At 36.4% G+C, this 23,014-nt stretch overlaps 2 protein-coding genes across 3 annotated transcripts in view; one reads left to right on the top strand and one right to left on the bottom strand.

Moving 5' to 3' along the window:
* Window positions 1-23,014, bottom strand: part of CENPP (centromere protein P) — a 218,102-nt gene that overhangs the window by 114,840 nt on the left and 80,248 nt on the right. The window lies entirely within an intron of this gene.
* OMD (osteomodulin) lies at window positions 8,559-19,121 on the top strand. Its single transcript, XM_007182379.2, has 3 exons — window positions 8,559-8,748; window positions 12,805-13,759; window positions 16,356-19,121. Exons 2-3 carry the CDS (start codon window positions 12,820-12,822, stop codon window positions 16,682-16,684), a joined length of 1,269 nt encoding a protein of 422 aa, XP_007182441.1. The 5' UTR covers window positions 8,559-8,748; window positions 12,805-12,819; the 3' UTR covers window positions 16,685-19,121.

Raw genomic sequence — 23,014 nt, 5'->3', positions numbered from 1 at the left:
GGGAGATGCAAGAGGGAGGAGATATGGGGATATATGTATATGTATAGCTGATTCACTTTGTTATAAAGCAGAAACTAACACACCATTGTAAAGCAATTATACTCCAATAGAGATGTCAAAAAAAAATAAATTTAAGATATACAGTGTAAAAAAAAAATAGCCCTATGAGGGAGCTACATTTACTTATTCCTATTTTTTGGGGGTGTGAAAATTGGAAAACAAAGATTGGATACCTTGTGGCAGACCTAGGATTTGATCCCAGCAGTCTGGTTCCAGGTTTTAACCACGATGACACACTAATTTTTTAGTCAGTGATCAACCTTATAAAAAGGTAGACAGTGCTTCCTCCTGGACATTATTTGCTTACTTGGCTTCCACCTATCATGCCTTTCAGGTTGCTCTTTTTTTTTTTTTTTAATAGTTAAGATGTACCATTGTACTTTATTTATTTATTTTTAAAATTTACTTATTTAATTTATTGATCTTTGGCTGCATTGGGTCTTCATTGTTGTGTGTGGGTTTTCTCTAGTTGCGGTGAGCGGGGGCTACTCTTCGTTGCAGTGCGCGGACTTCTCATTGTGGTGGCTTCTCTTGTTGCGGAACACGGGCTCTGGGCGCGCGGGCTTCAGTAGTTGTAGCACGCGGGCTCAGTAGTTGTGGCGCATGGGCTTCGTTGCTTCGTGGCATGTGGGATCTTCCCGGACCAGGGATCGAACCCGTGTCCCCTGTACTGGCAGGTGGAATCTTAATCACTGTGCCACCAGGGTTGCTCTTTAATGGCTAGTGTTCCCCAATATTGTTTTGGCCTCTTCACTTTGCCCCTGGTAATCTCATCCATTTCTAAACATTAGCCATAATGTCTCATGTGAAGGCCTCTGAAATCCACGTCTCAAAAGTGGATCTTAGGTATCACCTCACACCAGTCAGAATGGCCATTATCAAAAAATCTACAAACAGGGCTTCCCTGGTGGCGCAGTGGTTGAGAATCTGCCTGCCAATGCAGGGGACACGGGTTCGAGCCCTGGTCTGGGAAGATCCCACATGCCAAGGAGCAACTAGGCCCGTGAGCCACAACTACTGAGCCTGCGCGTCTGGAGCCTGTGCTCCGCAACGAGAGGCCGCGATAGTGAGAGGCCCGCGCACCGCGATGAAGAGTGGCCCCCGCTTGCCGCAACTAGAGAGAGCCCTCGCACAGAAACGAAGACCCAACACAGCCATAAATAAATAAATAAATAATAATTAAAGGTGCTAATAATTTAAAAAAAAATCTACAAACAATAAATGCTGGAGAGGGTTTGGAGAAGAGGCAACCCTCTTGCACTGTTGGTGGGAATGTAAATTGATACAGCCACTATGGAGAACAGTATGGAGGTTCCTTAAAAAACTGAAAATAGAACTACCATATGACCCAGCAATTCCACTATTGGGCATATACCCTGAGAAAACCATAATTCGAAAAGAGTCATGTACCACAATGTTCATTGCAGCTCTATTTACAATAGCCAAGACATGGAAGCAACCTAAGTGTCCATCAATAGATGAATGGATAAAGAAGATGTGGCACATATATACAATGGAATATTACTCAGCCATAAAAAGAAACGAAATTGAGTTATTTGTAGTGAGGTGTATGGACCTAGAGTCTGTCATACAGAGTGAAGTAAGTCAGAAAGAGAAAAACAAATACCGTATGCTAACACGTATATATGGAATCAAAGAAAAAAAAAAAAGGTCATGAAGAACCTAGGGGTAAGATGGGAATAAAGACACAGACCTACTAGAGAATGGACTTGAGGATATGGGGAGGGGGAAGGGTAAGCTGTGACAAAGTGAGAGAGTGGCATGGACATATATATACACTCCCAAATGTAAAATAGATAGCTAGTGGGAAGCAGCCGCATAGCACAGGGAGATCAGCTCGGTGCTTTGTGACCACCTAGAGGGGTGGGATAGGGAGGGCGGGAGGGAGGGAGATGCAGAGGGAAGAGATATGGTGAAATATGTATATGTATAGCTGATTCACTTTGATATAAAGCAGAAACTAACACACTATTATTGTAAAGCAATTATACTACAATAAAGATGTTAAAAAAAAAGAAAAAAAAAGCGGACCTTGCTGGGGAGTAACAAACTCTCAAAAGCAAACCCAGGGCTTCCCTGGTGGCGCAGTGGTTAAGAATCCGCCTGCCAATGCAGGGAACAGAGGTTCGAGCCCTGGTCCGGGAAGATCCCACAGGCTGCAGAGCAGCTAAGCCCGTGCACCACAACTACAAAGCCTGTGCTCTGGAGCCGGCGAGCCACAACTACTGAAGCCCATGCGCCTAGAGCCCGTGCTCCACAACAAGAGAAGCCACAACAATGAGAAGCCCATGCACCACAACTAGAGAAAAGCCCGTGCACAGCAACTAAGACCCAATGCAGCCAAAAATATATAATTAATTAATTTTTTAAAAAAGTGCTTAACCCATCTTTCAAGACTTCCATGATCTACATTTAAGTAATGCTTTTTGAGCTTTTTAGTTCATGTTTACATCTTTTTATACTCCAGCTGAAGATCACTTGCTATTTCTCAAATATGGTCTGTATTTTCCGGCTTCTGTGTCTTTATTAATGCTGTCCTTTGCATCTATCAAAGTCTTATCCAACCTCAAATGTCTGTGTCAAAGGTCACCCATCTCAGTTCATCTTCGTGATTCTCCCATAAACAGATGTGGCTTCTCACACCCCACCCTCCAAATCTTCCCAGTATTTTGATGTCCTTCTCTTTTGTACTTATCACAATCTAACTTATTATAGCTATTTATACATGGGTTGTTTTCTTCACATTATCTAGAGGATTGTAGATATCTTGAGTGTAAGCACTTGATTGCAAAGTCATCTTTGCATCCCCTTTTTCTCCCCCCCCCCCCCCACCAAAGCCTACCACACTTCATTGGCTCAAAACATTCTTCTGGATTAAATCAGCAAAGGGTGCTTATCGAAGGGAAAGAAAAAGCCTTTATCCTCATTCTAACAAGGCAATGTGTTTTTATCCTACATATCTTTCTTTCATCCTAGAAGCTCCTCCTCCCGCTCCAGTTCTCCCACAGACCTATACTCAACCTGATGCAGATGTACTGTGTGTTCCACATTACTCTGAAGTAGGGGCAGATGGCATTTTTTCCCATTGCACATTTTTTCTCAATACAGTTTCTATCACAGGCTCTGGGGAGCTCTAAAACAGATCCCCCCACCCCATCAGCTCTGACCAGTGCTGTAACAAGGCACATATTCCCAGCAGTGACATCTCTCCCTTGGTAAAATAACAGCATGAAAATAAAGATAACTGCTTTAAAATGAGCCCTTCCATAGTCAAGGGAAAGAGCTTACAGAGGGCCCTTTAAAATGAGACCTTCTAAAGAAAGGGGAAGGGCTTACTGAGGGACCTTTAAAACGAGCCCTTCCATAGAGAGGGGAAGAGGTTACAAAGGCTGGAAGGGGCAGAAACACAAGGACAAATTAGGCCAAGGGGCAAAAGCATGTGCCATGTTCAGCTCTACATGGAGGGTGCAATGAGTCATATGAATTCCTAATATTAAAACTTGCAGTTTGAGTGCTGGAGATTTCTTTTTTTTTTTTTTTTTAATTTTTAGTTTTTAACACTTTTATTGGAGTATAATTGCTTTACAATGTTGTGTTAGTTGCTGCTGTATAACAAAGTGAATCAGCTATATTTATACATATATACCCATATCCCCTTCCTCTTGCGTCTCCCTCCCACCCTCCCTATCCCACCCCTCTAGGTGGTCACAAAGCACCGAGCTGATCTCCCTGTGCTATGTGGCTGCTTCCCACTAGCTATCTTGGCATGGACATATATACACTACCAAATGTAAAAAAGAGATTTCCTTTTTATTAAGGAAAATTTTCAATAGAAGCAAAAGTAGACAAAACACTACAATGAACTTTCATCTACTTCTCACTCAGTTTTTAAAATTACCAACTTAAGCCAATCTTATTCATTTAAACTCCCATCGCTATTATTATTTTTAATAACAGCTTTATTGTGGATATAATTCACATACTGTACAATTTACCATTTAAAGTATACAGTTCAAAGGTTTTTAATATATTCAAGCTTAGCAGCCATCACCACAACCAATTTCAGAACATTTTTATCACTCCAAAAAGAAACCCTGTCCTGATTAATGTCATTTACTCCCAGCCTTAGGTAACCGCAAATCTACTGTTTCTATCAATTTGCCTATTCTGGACATTTCATATAAATGGAATCATATAATATGTGGTCTTTTGTGACTGGTTTCTTCCACTTATAATGTTTTCAAGGTTCATTCGTGTTGTAGCATGTGTCAGTACTTCACTCCTTTTTATTGCCAAGTAATATTCCATTGTATAGATGGACCACACTTATTCATCCATTCACCAGCTGATCAACATATAAGTTGTTTCTACTTTCTGGCTGTTATAAATATGTGCATTCAAGTTTTTGTGTGAACGTATGTCTTCACTTTTCCTGGGTATATACTTAGGAGTAAAACAGATGGGTCAAACGGCAACTTTATGTTTAACTTTTTGAGGAACTGTAGATTGTTTTCTGAAGTGGCTGTGCCATTTTTAATTTTCATCAGCAATATACGTAGATTCCAATATCTCCACATCCTCACCAACATTTGTAATTGTCCATATTTTTTATTTCAGCTATCCTAGAGAATGTGAAGTGGTACTTCATTGTGGCTCTGATTTGCATTTTCCTGATGACTAGTGATGTTGAGCATCTTTTCATGGGTTTATGGACCATTTGTTATCTTTGGAGAAACATTTATTCAGATCCTTCACTCATTTTAATATTATTATTATTATTATTGAGTTGTACGAGTTCTTTATTTATTCTAGACACAAGTTCTTAATCAGATATATGATTTGCAAAATTTTTCTCCCATGTGTGGGTTGGGTTTTTTTTTTTTCCACTTTCTTGATAGTATCTTTTGGCACAGAAAACAATTTAAATTTTAATGACATCCAATTTACCTATTTTTTCTTTTGATTCTTGCACTTTTAGTGCCACATCTAAGAAACTGATGCCTAACCCAAGGTCATAATGACTAACATTATATTTTCTTCTAAAATTTAACCATATTAGCTATAACACTTAGGTCTTTGTCCCATTTTCAGTAAATTTTTGCATGTGTTCCAGTTGTCTTAGCACCATTCGTTCAAAGCAGATCAAGATATGAAAGATTTCTATCACTCCAGAAGGTTCTTCCGTGCCCTTTCCCAGTTCATACTCCCACTTCACCCAGCAAACATCCATTCATTCACTCACTCCACCAAGCAGACATCCCAGAACCTTGCCACCCTCTCCTAAAAATTTCAGTATGTGTCAGTACTTCACTCCTGTATAACCCTCTCCTAAAAATTTCCTTAATAACTGTTAACTTGAGTAAACATAAGTAATAGGAATTCTGCTTCCTGGATCCACATGGCCCACCCTCTCCTTTAACCGAAAAGAAAACATTCCCATTAATTTGGCATTCCCATTAATTTGGCAAGGGAAACGCATCTTATAACCCTTTCCTGAGTCTGAAAACGCTATTGCTTTGTACTCAGTCCCAGTCAGTGAAAAAAAAAAAATTTAATGGATTATACAGACAACTACTTTTTAATTGTGTATATTATCTTGGAACTTTACTCTGTGAGGGTGGAAAGTACTGGCTGCTCCTTGAGCCTTTGAGTGCTTCCTTGCTCTCTCTTTGCCGTCTGTGGCTGGTAGTATGCTGGTCTTTTTAAATTCTTCTCGCTATACCTCCTTATTTGATGAAGTTTCTATGATGTCTTCTAGTTTTGTTATCATGTGGCTTATTGATTTGAATTGTACTTTTATCTCATGTGGTTTACTTAGGAGTTAACCAGGAGAAACACAAAGCAACAGTCCAATTGTCTGAAGAGTAAAGATTTGCAAAATATCTTCTTGAAATAAGAGCTATCCTCTCAAAAACAATTAGAAAGAAGGTACAATATCATTTGCATATGATTCGTATGTACCTGAAAAACCCAAGAGAATCAACTGAAAAATGATGAGTGTCACACATATTAACAAAAAATGGGTATCCATAAACATATAAAAAACCCCTAAAAATAAATAAGAAAAAGACAAATAACACAACAGAAAAATGAGCAAAAAACATTAACAGGCATACCTCAGAAGAGAAAATCCAAATGGCTGAAAAACATTTGAAAAAATGTTCAGCCTCTTTAGTAATCAGGGAAATGGAAATTAAAATCACAAGTAATACCATCATATACCTAAAAATTGGGGGGAAGTTAGATAATGTCAAGTATTAATGAGATCTAAAACAACTGTAGCCTTTCATTCCCACCACCTCCACTTGCTTACCTGTAACCTCCCTCCAGCGGTGAGACACCTGGCTCCCCCATTCACCACACAGTTACATAACCATTCCTTTCCAGCATACATCACAGTAGTGTCAGAACTATTGACTTAAACCCCTGTGCTCATTCATTTTTACCCCTCTGCCTTGCTTTGTTCTTCTCCATTGCACTCCACACCACTTGATATGTTTATTTTCTCTCTTCCTCTTCAGTGATAACAGGGACTTTTACTGCTGGGTTCTCAGCACCTAAAACTGCCTTGAACAAAGTAGGTGCTCAACAAATATTAGCTGGATGAATAAATGAATTAAAAATCTTTATTATGGTTTATTACCATAATTACCAGTCTCAGTCAGACCTTTCCTAGCCAGCACTAGTTATTTGGCTCTGAGATAGTTTATCTACTTCAGTCAAATTATAATCATAGAATATAATTTAGACTTTCATCAATTCAACTGACTTCTCTCCCTAATTGCTACAATTATAACCACCAACTGAGGGAATTCCCTGGTGGTCCAGTGGTTAGGGCTCTGCGCTTTCACTGCCGAGGGTGAGGGTTCAATCCCTGGTCGGGGAACTAAGATCCAACAAGCCGTGCAGCACAGCCAAAAATAAATAAATAAAATTTTTAAAAAATTTTAAATAAAATAAAATAACCACCAACTGAAACAGTGAACTATCACAACTATCACTTGCATCTTCTAGTTTTCCTCTAAGGCCTGACTCAAGCCACCCTTCCCATGCCCTGCCAAACCTAAACCTCCTGGACACCATCAACCTTATTTAAATTTCCTAGACACTTTCAATTTTGAGTGTTGTAGCTATCTATTGATAAATATTTTCACATTTGTTAGGAACATGAACAACATAATCACTATCATAAGTTCAAATCACAGAGTTAAAAGAATAATTTAATAAAAATTAAGCTGTTAATTTTACATTAACCTTCCAAAAGAACTGTGAGGGCATGTAGAATGATTTTTGGAAAAAGTACAGATTTGCTCTCTTTTCCTTAGTGTGGAAGTCTGAGTTTTAAGAACAAACACTAAAAGGAAACATATGGAAAAGATCAGTAACAAGATGAAATCTTGGCCCAAATATGGTCTGCCACGTTTTACATACCAGTGTCTCAAATAATAGATGAGATTTTTACAGTATTGCCAAAACATCTCTTGAAACACTGTACACTTTTTAAAAATCTGAAGTATAATGAAATAAATCTTATGCGTTCTTTATAAAAACCTAATGGAAAATACGATTTTGAGGAAACAAAAACAAATTCCAGGAATCACTTTACCTTATTAGTTTGTACAAGCTTGAAAGAATCTCCCAAAGAATGAACTCAAAGTTCACTGCCAAGAGATACAAGTTAACTCTCTGTTTAAAATATGAAAATATTGGTATAAAAATATAGCATTTAAGTAGTTAACTGCCACTCTTCAAGAGAGACAACTCAGTGAAATTTGTAAACTTTCTACATCTGCAAAATAAAGGCAATAATAGCTGGTCAACAGAAGTTCCTAATTCCATCTTATTCAATACTATAAAATTACTTTTTGGACTAGTAAAAACAGACAAATTAGAGATTTGTCTTCTGAGTGAATTCCATAACTAAGAGATTAATTTTATTTCAAAGGTTATTAGAACACATGCTAGTGGATGTATTTGGGAGGAAGGTGAGAAAGGGGATAGCTGATAGAAAAGAAGGTATACTTCTTTGTATGGAAAAGTAATATATTTAATCTGTGTCACCAATGACCATCTATTTCATTTTTAAAATAAACTAGATGTGAAATGCTGTATGTTTCTAATCCCGGTTCCTTGTCTTAATAAAGGGAAGCACTGGTGTGAACACACGGTATCAGACAACCGAGGTCTCAAGATGACTCTGAGTTCCACCTTAAAATGCCAAGACACTGAGCTCCATGTTACAGTGGACCTTACTTTGAAGAATTCTTTGGCATGAAAATGAAAATAAAAACAGTAATCAGTACATGCTGTTTCATTTAGTTCTGTTTGCCTTTCATACTAGAGGAAATTCTTGCCATACCTCAAACCAAAATTAAGGGGAAAAGAAAGAAGTAAGCCACATAAATCTGACCAAGAACACAAGCATTTTAATTTGAGTCCACAAAGTTTTGGATAATGAAAAGAAATACATAATTTTAATTCAACCCAAGTATTTTCCAAGTAGATTATATTTGCTTAAATTGCTATAGCAATCCAAGGGACAGCCCTGCCTGGACACACAGTTACTGTGGATTTTTAAGAGATTCAGTTTAAGAATTTAGGAATTTCTGATTCATTTACAGGATTTGCAAATTCATCAGCCCCTGAAAGCTAAAGCAAACTCAACAGGTATGATAATATAATAATTTTCAATTTTTAAAGAAAATATTCCTACTGTTAAAAATATATTTGATTTAACATTAAAATAGATTGTAGCCATCATAAATGCACATTTTTATAAGCAATAACTGGTAAAAGTTACATTAAAATTTGATTAGCAAAAATATTCAGGGAAATAATATAGGAAATTTAATTTTCTAACTTAAAATTTACCCAATAAATGATCTTTGTTTAGATTTTTTTTTACTTTGAATGAGAGATTCTCACGTTAATGGAATAATTTTCTGTTTCTCTCTCCCTCTCCCTCTCCCTCTCTCTCTCTCAACTTTAAGTGACAAAAAACCGGCGAACGCCTTTGAGCCATACATCTGAGCAATGCTAGAGATTCTGGTTTTAGAGAAATGGGTATTTGTACAAATTTCACTAGAAATTTTCTCAAAATTTCTTTATTAACCAAATCCCTGATATTACGATGTGTTTGCCTCTTCCTCAAAGAGAAAATACAGTACTCTATCTAGCACTGAAGGTTCTAGTTTCTTGGGTTTCAGTTAATTAAGATCCAAATTTATTATGGCTAAAAATAATTTTGAGACTTTCATATTTTTAATAGCAAAAGAGTTTTACTTCCTTAGGCCTTGTGTGTGATAGTGATGTACACAACTTTAATTTTACAGAGTTAAATTTAAAACTGCTTTGGAAAAAATTCTGAATCATATCCTAATACTTGGTTTCTTATATTTTAGTTTCTGTGGCATACCAATAAAACAATTAAGTTTTTAAAATAATAAAATGCTATGAAGCTTTCCAATTACTTTAAACTTTCCAGGACAAAGTTCCATCTCATTTTGATTAGTAATTTAAATTAGAACTTTCTTGATGAAAGCACGAGTGCTTTTTTCCAGGTAAGAGAAATGTTATGACATAGAAACTTTTTTAGCTATAATATGAAAAATTCATATTAATGAGTAATTTAAAAAAACCTGGTAACATATTTCACTTTGCTTTAAACTTTCTTTTTCACATTTGTGATTTTTCTACTAAACAAAGTAAGGAATACAGGTAGGAAAGTGAATACAGTATATTGTGACAGAGAAATATTCAACAGAAAAGAGAACAGCCATGTTCTCTGTGAAAATGTTCATTTAGAGAAATCACTGTGGTGAAATAAATGCCTAAAAATAATCAACATTAGTAGCAATAAACATCACTAACAAGATGTAATCTATAACAAAAAATCAATCATGCATTCAACAAATCTGTGAGCACTTACAAACTGTGCATTGTACTAGAGTCTGTCAAAAATTAGAGGTTGAGAAATGAGATGATTGACAGTGAGTTATAATGTTTTGCTATGAGTTATCCTATAGGAGACAAGGCATAAATTGCCGAACATAAAAGGCAGAAGTAATAAAAATATGCCTTGCAAATGGCTGGTAAAAGATTAGCTGAATGAAAAATTTGGATAAAAAGAAATAAGAGAGCACTATAACAGGGAAAATGATCAGGGGTGAAGTTGAGGAGTAAGAAAAATAGAAAATAATGGGTATATCAATGGAGATGGAATGGATTTCAGACCAGAAAACAGCACTTATTGAAAAGGGAGTGGGACAAGGTTGAGCTACAGGGCCGAGGTCCTCAGTGGATGAGGACAATGATGACGAGCCCAGATTTAGAAGAGAAACTGTCTTCAGGGAAAGACCTTTCTTCTTAGGTGGCCAAGAAGACCAAAAGCAGATAATACTAAGAATCCCTTTATTTTCAGAGAGGCCCTCGTCATGAGGTCTTGATTCCTAGGCAAAGGTAAGTGCTGAACTAAAAGTATCATCCAGGTCTCCTTTTTTCCCAACAATTTCTTGTAGTTGTTGAACAGTCATGACTTTAATTCTCAAATGTAAGGTTACTAACTGATGATTAATGATGTTCTAACACAAGGATAAAATTCAGAGTTCTGATGAGCAGTACTCTTTTCAAAGTTCAACTGTGTATCAGTCAGCTTCTGAGACCCCCTACATGGCCTGACCCCGCACAGCTGCATGTCTCTGCCTCTTTGCTTCTACTTTCATCTCAACTCCATGGTGCAGTACTTTAAATGAAGTATGACAAGCACTTTAAAAAAAAGTTGATATGTTATAGTATAATGAGTATAATAATATACTTTTAATACATAAAATATTATCAACTAGAGAGTAATATGTATAGCGTGTTCTATACCCATTCCTGGGAATCTCCCAAAGTCTTGGCCAAATGATGTCTGCAAAGGTTTCCCTGTCTCCCCCAAGCAGGGTTAAGCCACTGGTTCCCACAGCACTGGTATCTCTGCTGCAAACCATATTTCCCTCTGCCTGAGAATATGGTTCACTGTGCTGTGCCTCTCTTGTCCACTAAATTGTATGCACTAAATTGTATGCTCATGTCTTCATATTTTCTTCATTTCCGTGTTTCCCACCAAGCACAGTGCCTCACCCCTAAAATTCAAGACAATCATCAAGTAACCCAATCATACTAACTAAATCACTAGTAATATTTGCAAGGCTCTTTTCTAACCATGTCCCCACACAACATCTAGTACAGGGTCACTATTTATAGCAGGTGAAAAAGCACTCCTAATCATACCCACTGGGAGCTTCCCAGTGCCCTGTCTGGGTCAGCCAGCACTGAACACTGCCCTTTGGGATGAGACCACACTCTTTCACTTCTCCTCCCAGGACTCTATCTTACTTCATGCATGAACACTGCAGTGTGAAGATTATGGCTCAGCTATATTAATGAATTAAACTAGGTGTTCACTCCCAGAGTGCAAATTCCTGAGGTCACAATTTAGGCCTCTAGGTTCTGGTTGAGATTGGCTGTAACAGTCTTATTTTGCTCCTTCAACAGTTAACCACCGCATTCCAAACATCTCACCCTTTGTTGCTTACATGTTTTTGCTCATCTCTTCTATCTGCAAATCTTCCCTATTTCCCTCTGTGAGAACCCTCATATTCCTTCAAAGTCTAATTCAAATGCCATGTCCTCCATGAATCACATGGATAAAAAGGAACAATGGATGGAGTCTATTTAGATTTGCGAAAGGAAACTTTATGAATTTCAAAATCAAAATTGTTTAAAAGATGAAACCATTACCATTTTGGCATTTTACGTAGGAAGGGATAAGATTAAATAGAAGTCAATATATTAGAGTAAATGATTGTCTATTCTATTTTCTTGGTGAAAAAAGAGGCAAGGTCATCATCTGATTCTCCACTAAGACCTAAACTCCTGGGAGACAGGACAGTGTGTTTTTAATATCTGTGCATCTAGAAATTAACTCCAAAATATTAGTGGAAAAAAAGAAGCTAGGAAGGTAATAGGAAAAATGTATAGAATAACCAATTAGAAACTAATTTTGTAGAATGTAAATATTGTGTGTGTTTGTGATTTAAAGTAGTTATTCAAGTAAAGTCAGAGACAAAATAATTGGATTCTGCAAACTATTTCACAGGGAAAATTTGAAGTCACAGTCTTGGACAGAAAACACTAACAGGAAACATGATAGTTATTTTTAATATCTCAAGCTTTCACATAAAATGGAGTGTTCTGTGTTCTTCCAAAGAGCAGAAAAGAACATCAGCAAACAAAAGGTGCAGCGGGAAAATTTTGGTTAATATCAAGAATCTCCTAAGTAACTAAAACATAGAGTCTCTCTTCTCATAGGCAGTAAACATCACTGAAGGGGCCAAATAGTCAGTGAGAACATCCAGCATTTATACGGAAAGAGCACTTGGCTTTGGGGTGGAGAGATGTCATGCTATCATTGTAAATCTATAGTCTAGTAAGCAAGACAAATCGAGATTCTCCTAAAAGATGGTTACTTAGTCTGGTTCAATGCAGTATGTGACTTTTTAAAAAATACCACCTTATACACTAATTTTGGTCTGAGCAGCACCCATTAATTCTGGACATTCTTTTATATATTTCAATACAGATATAGATATTATGCATTTTATATAACTGTCAATTTATATACAAATTATTCTAAGTTTACTCACTTTTCCCACAATATATTTCCTTTTTGCCTTGTAATAGGACAAAAAAAGGAACATGGGCTTTTCAAGTCCAGTATGTGTCCTTTTCTTCTTTCTTGGAGTCAAAGTATATTGCCAGTATGAAAGTTATCAATGGGATGAAGATTATGACCAAGAACCAGATGATGTCTACCAACCAGAATTCCAATTTCATCAAAATGAAGATTATGGAGTTCCATTTCATCAGCATACTTTAGGTTGTGCCAGTGAATGCTTCTGTCCACCTAACTTTCCATCATCAATGTACTGTGATAATCGCAAACTCAAGACTATCCCAAATATTCCAGCATACATTCAGCAAGTTTATCTTCAGTTTAATGAAATTGAGGCTGTGACTGCAGATTCATTCATCAATGCCACTCATCTTAAAGAAATCAACCTCAGCCACAACAAAATTAAATCTCAAAAGATTGATCATGGTGTGTTTGCTAAATTGTCAAATCTACTACAACTTCACCTACAGCATAACAATTTAGAAGACTTTCCATTTCCTCTTCCTAAGTCTTTGGAAAGGATTCTTCTTGGTTACAATCAGATCTCCAGACTGCAGACAAATGCTGTGAATGGGCTAGTAAACTTGACCATGCTTGATCTTTGTTATAATCAAATTGATGATTCTACATTACAAGAAAAAATCCTTGCGAAAATGGAAAAACTAATGCAGCTTAACCTATGTAATAACAGATTAGAATCAATGCCTCCTGGTTTGCCTTCTTCACTTATGTATCTGTCTTTAGAAAATAATTCAATATCTGCTATACCAGAAAATTACTTCAATGAACTCCCAAAACTTCATGCTCTAAGAATGTCACACAATAAACTACAAGACATCCCATATTATATTTTTAATCTTTCCAACCTTATAGAGCTCAATGTTGGACACAACAAACTGAAGCAAGCATTCTATATTCCAAGAAATTTAGAACACCTATACCTAGAAAATAATGAAATTGAAAGTATGTAAAATTTCATTTTTTTGTGTGTATTGGTTTTATTTTTATTATTTATTTATTTTTAATTATTTACTTATTTATTTTTAATTTTTATTTTATATTGGAGCATAGTTGATTAACAACGTTGTTAGTTTCAGGTGAACAGCAAAGTGATTCAGTTATACATATACATGTATTTATTCTTTTTCAAATTCTTTTCCCATTTAGGTTATTATAGAATATTGAGCAGCGTTCCCCGTGCTATAGAGTACGTCCTTGTTGTACATGTCAATCCCAAACTCCCAATCTATTCCTCTCCCCCACTCTTCCCCCCTGGTAACAATAAGTTTGTTCTCTCAGTCTGTGAGTCTGTTTCTGTTTTGTAAATAAGTTCATTTGTATCATTTTTTTCTTAGATTCTGCATATACGTGATATCATATGATATTTTTCTTTCTCTGACTTACTTCACTTAGTGTGATAATCTCCAGGTCTATCCATGTTGCTGCAAATGGCATTATTTCATTCTTTTTTAATGGCTGAGTAATATTCCATTGTATATATGTATCATATCTTGTTTATCCATTCATCTGTCGATGGATATTTAGGTTGCTTCCATGTCTTGGCTATTGGAAACAGTGCTGCAATGACATTTGGGGTGCCTCTATCCTTTCGAACCATGGATTTCTCCGGATATATGCCCAGGAGTGGGATTGCTGGATCATATGGTAGCTGTATTTTTAGTTTCTTAAGGAACCTCCATACTGTTCTCCATAGTGGCTGTACCAATTTATATTCCCACCAACGATGTAGGAGGGTTCCCTTTTCTCCACACCCTCTCCAGCATTAATTGTTTATAGATTGTTTGATGATGGCCATTCTGACTGGTGTGAGGTGATATCTCATTGTAGTTTTGATTTGCATTTCTCTAATAATTAGCGATGTTGAGCATCTTTTCATGTGCCTCTTGGCCATCTGTATGTCATCTTTAGAGAAATGTCTGTTTAGGTCTCCTGACCATTTTTTAATTGGGTTGTTTGGTTTTTTGTTATGGAGTTGTATGAGCTCTTTCTAAATTTGGGAGACTAATCCCTTGTCGGTTGTATCGTTTGCAAATATTTTCTTCCATTTTGTAGGTTATCTTTTCATTTTTTTAATGGTTTCCTTTGCTGTGCAAAAGCTTTTGAGTTTAATGAGGTCCCATTTGTTTATTTATTATTTTATTTCCATTACTCTAGGAGATGGCTTAGAAAAGATATTGCTGTGATTTATGTCAGAGAGTGTTCTGCTTATGTTTTCCTCTAAGAGTTTTATAGTATCTGGTTTTACATTTAGGTCTTTAATCCATTTTGAGTTTAATTTGTGTATGGTGTTAAAGAATGTTCTAATTTCATTTTTTTACATGTAGCTGTCCAGTTTTCCCAGCACCATTTACTGAAGACACTGTCTTTCCTCCATTGTATAGTCTTGCCTCCTCTGTCGTAGATTAATTGACCATAGGTGTGTGGGTTTATTTCTGGGCTTTCTACCCTGTTCCATTGATCTATATGTCTGTTTTTGTGACAGTACCACACCATTTTGATGACTGTAGCTTTGTAGTATAGTCTGAAGTCAGGGAGCCTGATTCCTCCAGCTCCGTTTTTCTTTCTCAAGATTTCTTTGGCTATTTGTGTTTTTTGTGTCTCCACATGAATTTTAAGATTGTTTTGTTCTAGTTATGTGAAAAATGTCATTTCATAGGAATTGCACCAAATCTGTAGATTACCTTGGGTAGTATAGTCATTTTGACAATATTGATTCTTCCAATCCAAGAACATGGTACATCTTTCCATCTGTTTGTGTCATCTTCGATTTCTTTCATCAGCATCTTATAGTTCCCGGAGTACAGACAGGTCTTTTGTCTCCTTAGGTAGGTTTATTCCTAGTTATTTTATTCTTTTTGATGTGATGGTAAGTTGGATTGTTTCTTTAATTTCTCTTTCTGATCTTTCGTTGTTAGTGTACAGAAATGCAACAGATTTCTGTGTATTAATTTTGTATCCTGCAACTTTACTGAATTCATTGATGAACATCATTGTCTTTTAAAGACAGAAAGAAGAGTATTTTGACCTTTTAAAGAACTAATCTTTGAAAACTTATGCTTTACAAATTGCTGAAAATGGTTGCTTTCAAGCTGGCTAGGGAAATGGCAGAAATTGGCCCCAGAGAAAGGTGTACTCCAAGGTTTATAGTCTTTTCTATTAAATGTTATCACCTTGAACATTGAGAATTAGTACTGTAGGGTATACAAAGAAATATGAGATCCTGAGTAGTGGAACTATAGATGATTTTCACTTTTTTCTTTTTGAGATTGTTTCTACTAAGAATTTATTACTTAAATAATTTATTTAATACTTAAATAATTACTTAATAGCCAGTGAAGCCATCGTTTATTTTGATAATGCAAAATTCATTTACAGTTTCATTTTTATTTTATTTGATTACTGTAAAAAATAATTAAACCTAATTCCACTTACAAGTATTTTAATTAATAAAACTATACCCCATAAACATTTAAATAAAATCCAATATAGGATTATGGATGTAATACAGCAGGATTAATTTTTAATTTGTATTTTTCAGATATCAATGTCACATTGATGTGTTCATCTGTTGACCCACTACATTACCATCATTTAACATACATTCGTGTAGATCAAAATAAGCTAAAAGAGCCAATAAGCTCATACATTTTCCTCTGCTTCCCTCATATACACACTATTTATTATGGTGAACAAAGAAGCACTAATGGTCAAACCATACAACTGAAGACCCAAGTGTTCAGGAGATTTCAAGATGATGTTGACAGTGAAGATCACGATGATCACCATGAAGCCCCAGAAGAAGAAGGAACAGAAGAAAACGTTGACCCTCACTATTATGGAAGTCAAGAATGGCAAGAAACTATATAAGTATACATTTATAACGTCACAAAATCTTATTATTCAATATAAATTTAACTAAATATGCATAGTCCATAGTAATATACCTGGAATTGTGTACTAGTATGAGATCAGATTGAATTTAGGTTGTTGACAACATTTGCATCATTACACAGGATTAGAACTTACTCAAAATGATACAAATCTTTAGAAATGTAAATTAGAATGATAAGTAGGAATCAAAAACTACACTTTGAATATTAAATTATCATCATGTTGAGAAAAAAAGCAAGTATGACCACTTCTATTAACAGTAATTTTTCTAATAATGATGAAAGACGTAGTGTTAGAAGCTAAGAACTGTAAACCATGTGCTTCAAATCACTATGAGCATAGTGTTTAAATGCCAGAAGGTTATATTAATGTAACAGCAGCTACTCATTTAAGGAATAGACTATTTTTCTGACCTAATGTCCAGAAAAGCTTTCACACTTGTATTTGAATATCATCACCATGACAGCCACCGCCCTGGTCCTACCACTTAGAGCACAGAATGATATTCTTGATTTTCAAAAGAAGCTACCGTACTAAGGATCCAAGGCACACAGACTTATGAAATCAACTAGTCTTGTTTTTCTCTCAGAGCACGAAAGCAACAAATATTTAAACCCTGTATTTGGACACCTAAAAAACACCAAATCATCTTATCACAATTCGTATTTTAGCAAATTTCAGCAATTGTACAAAACAATCTTGACTGCGTTCCAGTGTTTCTATAGTAAATTCACTAGAGAAAGGTTTTAGTTACGTAAAGATTTGCTAATAAATAACTGCTCTGTTCACAAGGTTAAGTTAATGTTAGCACAAGAAAGTATATCAACATAATTAAACACTTCTATTTTCCTAGCACAATATATTAGAAACATATATGTATATCAGTCAATGTTTATTTACACAGTGTTAAAGTTGAATAGAGTTCCTTTGAAATTTGAATGACAGGCTTTGATATCTTCTTTAAATCCTTAAAAATCATATATCATTTTGAAGCATTTTAAGTATGCCTTATAATGAAGTATAACTTCTATGATGAACTTTCTTGATTTACCAGGCTAATATTTCACAGAATTCCTCAGATAAGGAATAAACACAAATCTGGAACTGCCTACACAGGAAACCCCTCAAACAAACAGTAACAATTTAAACAGTATGCAAAAAGACAAATTAAAACTATATTTTAAAAGCAGTTTTCTAGTGCTGAGTCTATTTTTCTGGAGATGACAGTTTAAAATGAAGCCTCTAATGCTCTTTGTATCTTTGAGTAGGTTATTAGCATGTAGCAGAAACAGAACACCCACATGTCCCCAGGGACAAGCTCAACAACCCAGAATGAACATGAACAACATTCTATTCATTCATTCATTTAATTAACATTCAGCAAGTCTTTTGGTATGCAGGGCTTAGTAATGAGAAGTCAAACAGAATACATATGTGCACCTGTGACGCTATGAGACACAGGTGTGAGGGTAAAGGTAAGAGCAAAACGTTAGTGATGTGGGTAAAGCACATTTTCCAAAGAGGTAAAAAACTTTAAGGACCATCTCCCCCTTTATTGAAATTTTTTAAAATAGGGTTATAAATTTAAACATTTATTATGAGCTAATATGTGGAAAATACTGTGGGTGTTTTAGGAGACCAGAAAGAGAAGACTATTTCTTACCCAGAACAATTTAAAATTTAATGAGGAGCCATCAGGAAAATGCAAATCAAAACCACAGCAAGATACTCCTTTACATTCACTGGATGGCTATAATCAAAAAGGCAGACAAATAATAAGTATTAATGAGGAGGTACAGAAAGTGGAATCCGCTGGTGACGAAGTCAAATGGTGCAGCTGCTTTGGAAAGCAGTCTGGCAGTTCTTCAAAAAGTTAGTTACCTATGATCCAACAATTCCACTCCTAGATATATACCTAAGAGAACTGAACACATATGTTCACACAAAAACATGTACACAAATGTTCATAGCAGCATTATTCATTAATAGCCAAAAAGTGGAAACCACTCAAATGTCCTTCAGCTGATGAAAGGATAAACAAAATGTGGTATATCCACACAATGGAAAATTATTCAGCCAAAAGAAGGAATGAAGTACTGATACATGTTACTACATGGATGAACCATGAAGACATTATGCTAGTGAAAAGTCAGTCACAGAAGACCACCTATTGTATGATTCCATTTATATAAAATGTCTAGAAGAGGCAAATCTATAGAGACAGAAAGATTATTGGCTGCCTGGGGTTGGGGGGCAGGAGAATAAAGGGAAACTGGGGAGCGACTGACAATGGATAGAGTCTTTCTTTTGGGGGTGATGAAAATATTCTGAAATTGATTATAGTGATGATTGTACAAGTTTGGAAATACTAAAAACTATTGAATTGTACACTTTAAAAAAGTGAATTGCATGAGATGTGAATTATTTCAATAAAGTTGTTATTTAAAAATTTAACATAGACAATAAGATCTAATAACTCACTCTAACAAAAGGAAGAAAGAAATACAATGTGGCAGTAACTGAAACACGATGTGAACACAGATATACCGACTTTATTTCTGGCCAGGATGTGAAGCAGTTGAAGGCTTCAAAGAGGTGGTACTTTGATGTGTGAGTAGGGACTGATTGGCAAGAGTGGAGAAAACAAGGTCCCAAGGTGAGATTAATATAAAGGTGTGGTAATTACTTATTTCAACTCTTGCACAGTTAAAACCCTCCAAATTTTCAGAATTCTGGAGCACCTATTTTTATCTCCTCCTAAATTGCCAAATGAAAATACATTTTAATCTTCAATGAATAGGCTTAGTGAAGAAAAAAACTGCACAGTTTAGCAGTTCGTAACAAGGAATTTGAAATCAGATATACCTTGGTAGAAGCCTGACTTCACACTTGTAACTAAGCAAGATGACTCTCAGTAAGTTACTTCTTGAAGCCTCCCTTTCTGCATTTCTATAAGGAAGGTGGTTCTCACAGGGCTGTTATAAGGACAAGCAGAGATAGTGTACATACCAAAGCATTTAACAAACTGCATGCCAGTTACAGGTACCCTACAAGCAGTAATTACTGCAGTATGTCCAGCCCAGCAGCCCACTGGATATATGTGCCGCCAGCCATCAGCTGTGCTTCGCATGCCTTGGCGCTCTCTCTGGGACCCTCTAGAATGGAGTTAGCATCTTTCAGGTTCCTTGCAAGGTTCCACTTGTACAAAAGATTAGTAAACAAGACAGAATTTACTAAAGATTTCATTAGGGAGAGAGAGGAGGGAGCTTAAATCATATACCCACAACAAACATATTCCAAGTCATTATTTGATGGTTCAGCTTTCCAAAGCACCTCTAGATGGCCTACAAGGGTGGGAAGCAGAGTTCCCTCCACCCCTCAAAAGGCACTTGGCTGCCTGGCTCCTCTGGCTAGAGTAGTCAAACTCTTCCTGTCTATTAGGAAGAAGAGGTCACCTCTGCTCTCTCTTTAAAGGCATGTATATATAAACATGTCACAAAATGTCCCCCAGCTGCGGGGCCAAGTAAGGAGGCAGGTTAACAACCATCTTTTGTTACTCAAAAATGTCCAGAGGAACTCATGCTTACCCCAAGTATTTCTCATTAAAAAGAAAACAAAACAAATAACCACCAATGCTTTCCCTAGGAGGATGGAAGAATAAAGTTCTACCTCCTACCAGAGCTGCAAACAAAACCAGATGATATATTTATATCAGGAAAGAAAAAGATGAAAATTCATCAATTTTCTCATTACACTTCAAAGTATTAGCTATATTAGCTCTGAGGCTGTGTGTTTGTGACCACTAACAAATAAATCCAAATCATGCCAGGAACCCAAGCTTAATTAGCAAACATATTAGAAAGGAAATAAAAATAAAGGATATTTAATAAATTTGCTTACGATAATACTGGTTGAGAATGTTTAGCATGTGTTTAAATATTACCTGAAAACTATACATTTTTACTTTATTCCTCAAGTTGGAACCACTAACCCAAAATGCAGATGTATACATATCATGTAACATACTAAACCAATTCCATGGGGAAAAAAACAGAAGAAATAAACCTGTCTCTTCTGTATACTTTTACTGTAGCAAAGGATTCATATGACCCAAGGAAAGCTAGAACTAAAACCCCAATTTCCTGATTCCAAATCCATCTTTTCTAAATCTTAGAAATAAAGAATAACAGCAGCTGGAAACAAAATTAAATCATAACCGCTAAAAATCCAAAGTTTCTTACATGTTCCAATTTACTAAATAAGTATAACCTGGTATGCCTAGCAAGTAAATAGCACGGCATTTATGGATATGTCTGTCACTGCATGCTTAGGTTGCAAATTTATTATACGTAGACTTATGTACTACTCAGAAAAATTAAAATCACAAATACGATACATTTTTAACATTAACCCTTCTTTATATTGAGTCATAATTCCCCTCCCTTTAAACTTAAGCCTTTAGTCTGGGAAGTACTTGGGTTCGCATCTTTATCTCATTTGACCAAACAACTAGGCTTCAGGCACAGGCAGAGATTTGAGATGGAGATTCAAATCATAGACTTCCCATAAAACCCTAGAATGTTCATTAGAAACAAGTCAGAGGTCATTCCCACACTGAAGGGGAGATGACTACACAAGGCAAAATTCTGGGACACCTTCAAAGATATAAAACCCTATAAAGATACCAAGGATAATGTGACAGGGTCACCAAGAAAAACTCCACAGAGATAACCCTCTCAATTTTGGATAAATGCCTGCTCTTGAGCCTTAGCTTTCATCTTTTATTACTGTTCAGTGAAAGCTAAATAGCTTTCTACTAGGATACAATAGTTCTTTCTGGAGTAGAAAACAATCTAACTTTGAAACATATTTTATACTGGAAACTATGTAGTAAAGAATTTGACCCCAAAGAGGGGTTTGGGCTTTGCTGTCAGCTTCTAGGAGGTAATCTCTATCTCTGTTTAGAATGGGGGTTAACACATCCAATCTTAGGGTGGGATGGGCCATACCAAATAGTCTTAGGTTGGCCACGCCAGAAAGACAACCATGTGATTTAGGATGTGTCATATAGCATCAGTCAACCTGGGGGCAGAGTTCAACCATGTGGGATACTCGATCAATTGATCATGTGTATGTAATGAAGCCCCAGTAAAAACTGAACTGTGAGGCTCAGTAGTGCTTTCCTGGCTGGCAATACCCATATTCCTTGTCATACATCAATGCCGGGTGGGTAACGCATCCTGAGAACAAGGGAAGCTCTGCACTTGGAACCCTCATAGACTCTGTCCAATGCGTCTCTTCCTCTGGCTGATGTTTATGTGTATCCTTTCCCTGTGATAAACCATAACCATGAATAGAATGGCTTCCAGTGAGTTCCATGAGTCCTAGAAAATTATCAAATGTGAGGGTAGTTTGGGGAACCCCCCAAACTTTCAGTTGGTATAAGAAATGAGGATGGTTTTGGGGACTGTGCTCTCAAACATTAAAGTCTGGCTAATTGTGGGTGGGAACATACATATTTTCCAGTGTAATTCTGAATATTTCTAGAATCTTACCTTGTGTAGTCATCTCCCCTTCAAGTGTGGATGTGACCTCTGACTTGCTTCTAACCAACACAATATAGCAAAGAGATGGCATATATATGATTATGGGTGCATGACTGCTACAAAGAAACTGTGAGATAATAAATGTGTGTTATTTTAGACCATTAAACTTGTAATAAATAACCAATAAAATAGATAAGCAGTGATATTCTTCAGAAATGCAACATTAGAGGGATACTTCTAAAATGAAAATAGAATCATGTCACTCCCTGGCTTAAAAATCTCTCAGTGGTCTCTCACTGGCTACAAATAAAACTCAAACACCTCAGCAAGGTATAAAAGACTCTCCTTAATCTGACCTCTAGTCCCCTGTCTGATCTCTTAATATGCGCCACCCGCCTCATCTCTTCTCTCTCTCCCTCCAAGCTCCAGCCATATACAACTAATTATCCATTTCCTTAATGATCTACCCTCCCCACCTGTGTGCTGCTCCCATTCCTAGAGCACTTCTCCCTCGGCCTGCCCCCCGCCCCCGCCCCTCATTTTCTCTAGAGAAGTCAGTATGGTGCAGCCTCTGTGGCTTCACCCTTTCCCAGGCCACTGCAGAACTCTGTGCACATTTCCGTGTAGCAGGTCTCTCACTGTGCATTCTGTCGCTTGTTTGCTGCCCTTCTTGCTAACTTACAAACCCTTCCTTTTTGAGGGGAGAAAATGAATTTTGTTTGTCTGAGTTTATTTTTCTGTAGTACTGGCAGAGAAGTGG

This window comes from Balaenoptera acutorostrata, chromosome 6, assembly GCF_949987535.1.
Source record: "Balaenoptera acutorostrata chromosome 6, mBalAcu1.1, whole genome shotgun sequence".
NCBI classification, from domain to species: domain Eukaryota; kingdom Metazoa; phylum Chordata; class Mammalia; order Artiodactyla; family Balaenopteridae; genus Balaenoptera; species Balaenoptera acutorostrata.
Note: the sequence above shows the minus strand (reverse complement) of the source record. Positions and strands in the feature narration are given on the sequence as shown.

Excerpts from the sequence above, each read along its gene's own strand:
- OMD (XM_007182379.2), top strand. The coding sequence starts at position 12,820 with ATGGGCTTTTCAAGTCCAGTATGTGTCCTTTTCTTCTTTCTTGGAGTC. Across the intron at positions 13,760-16,355 it reads AGAAAATAATGAAATTGAAA|ATATCAATGTCACATTGATG; the intron begins GTATGTAAAATT and ends TGTATTTTTCAG.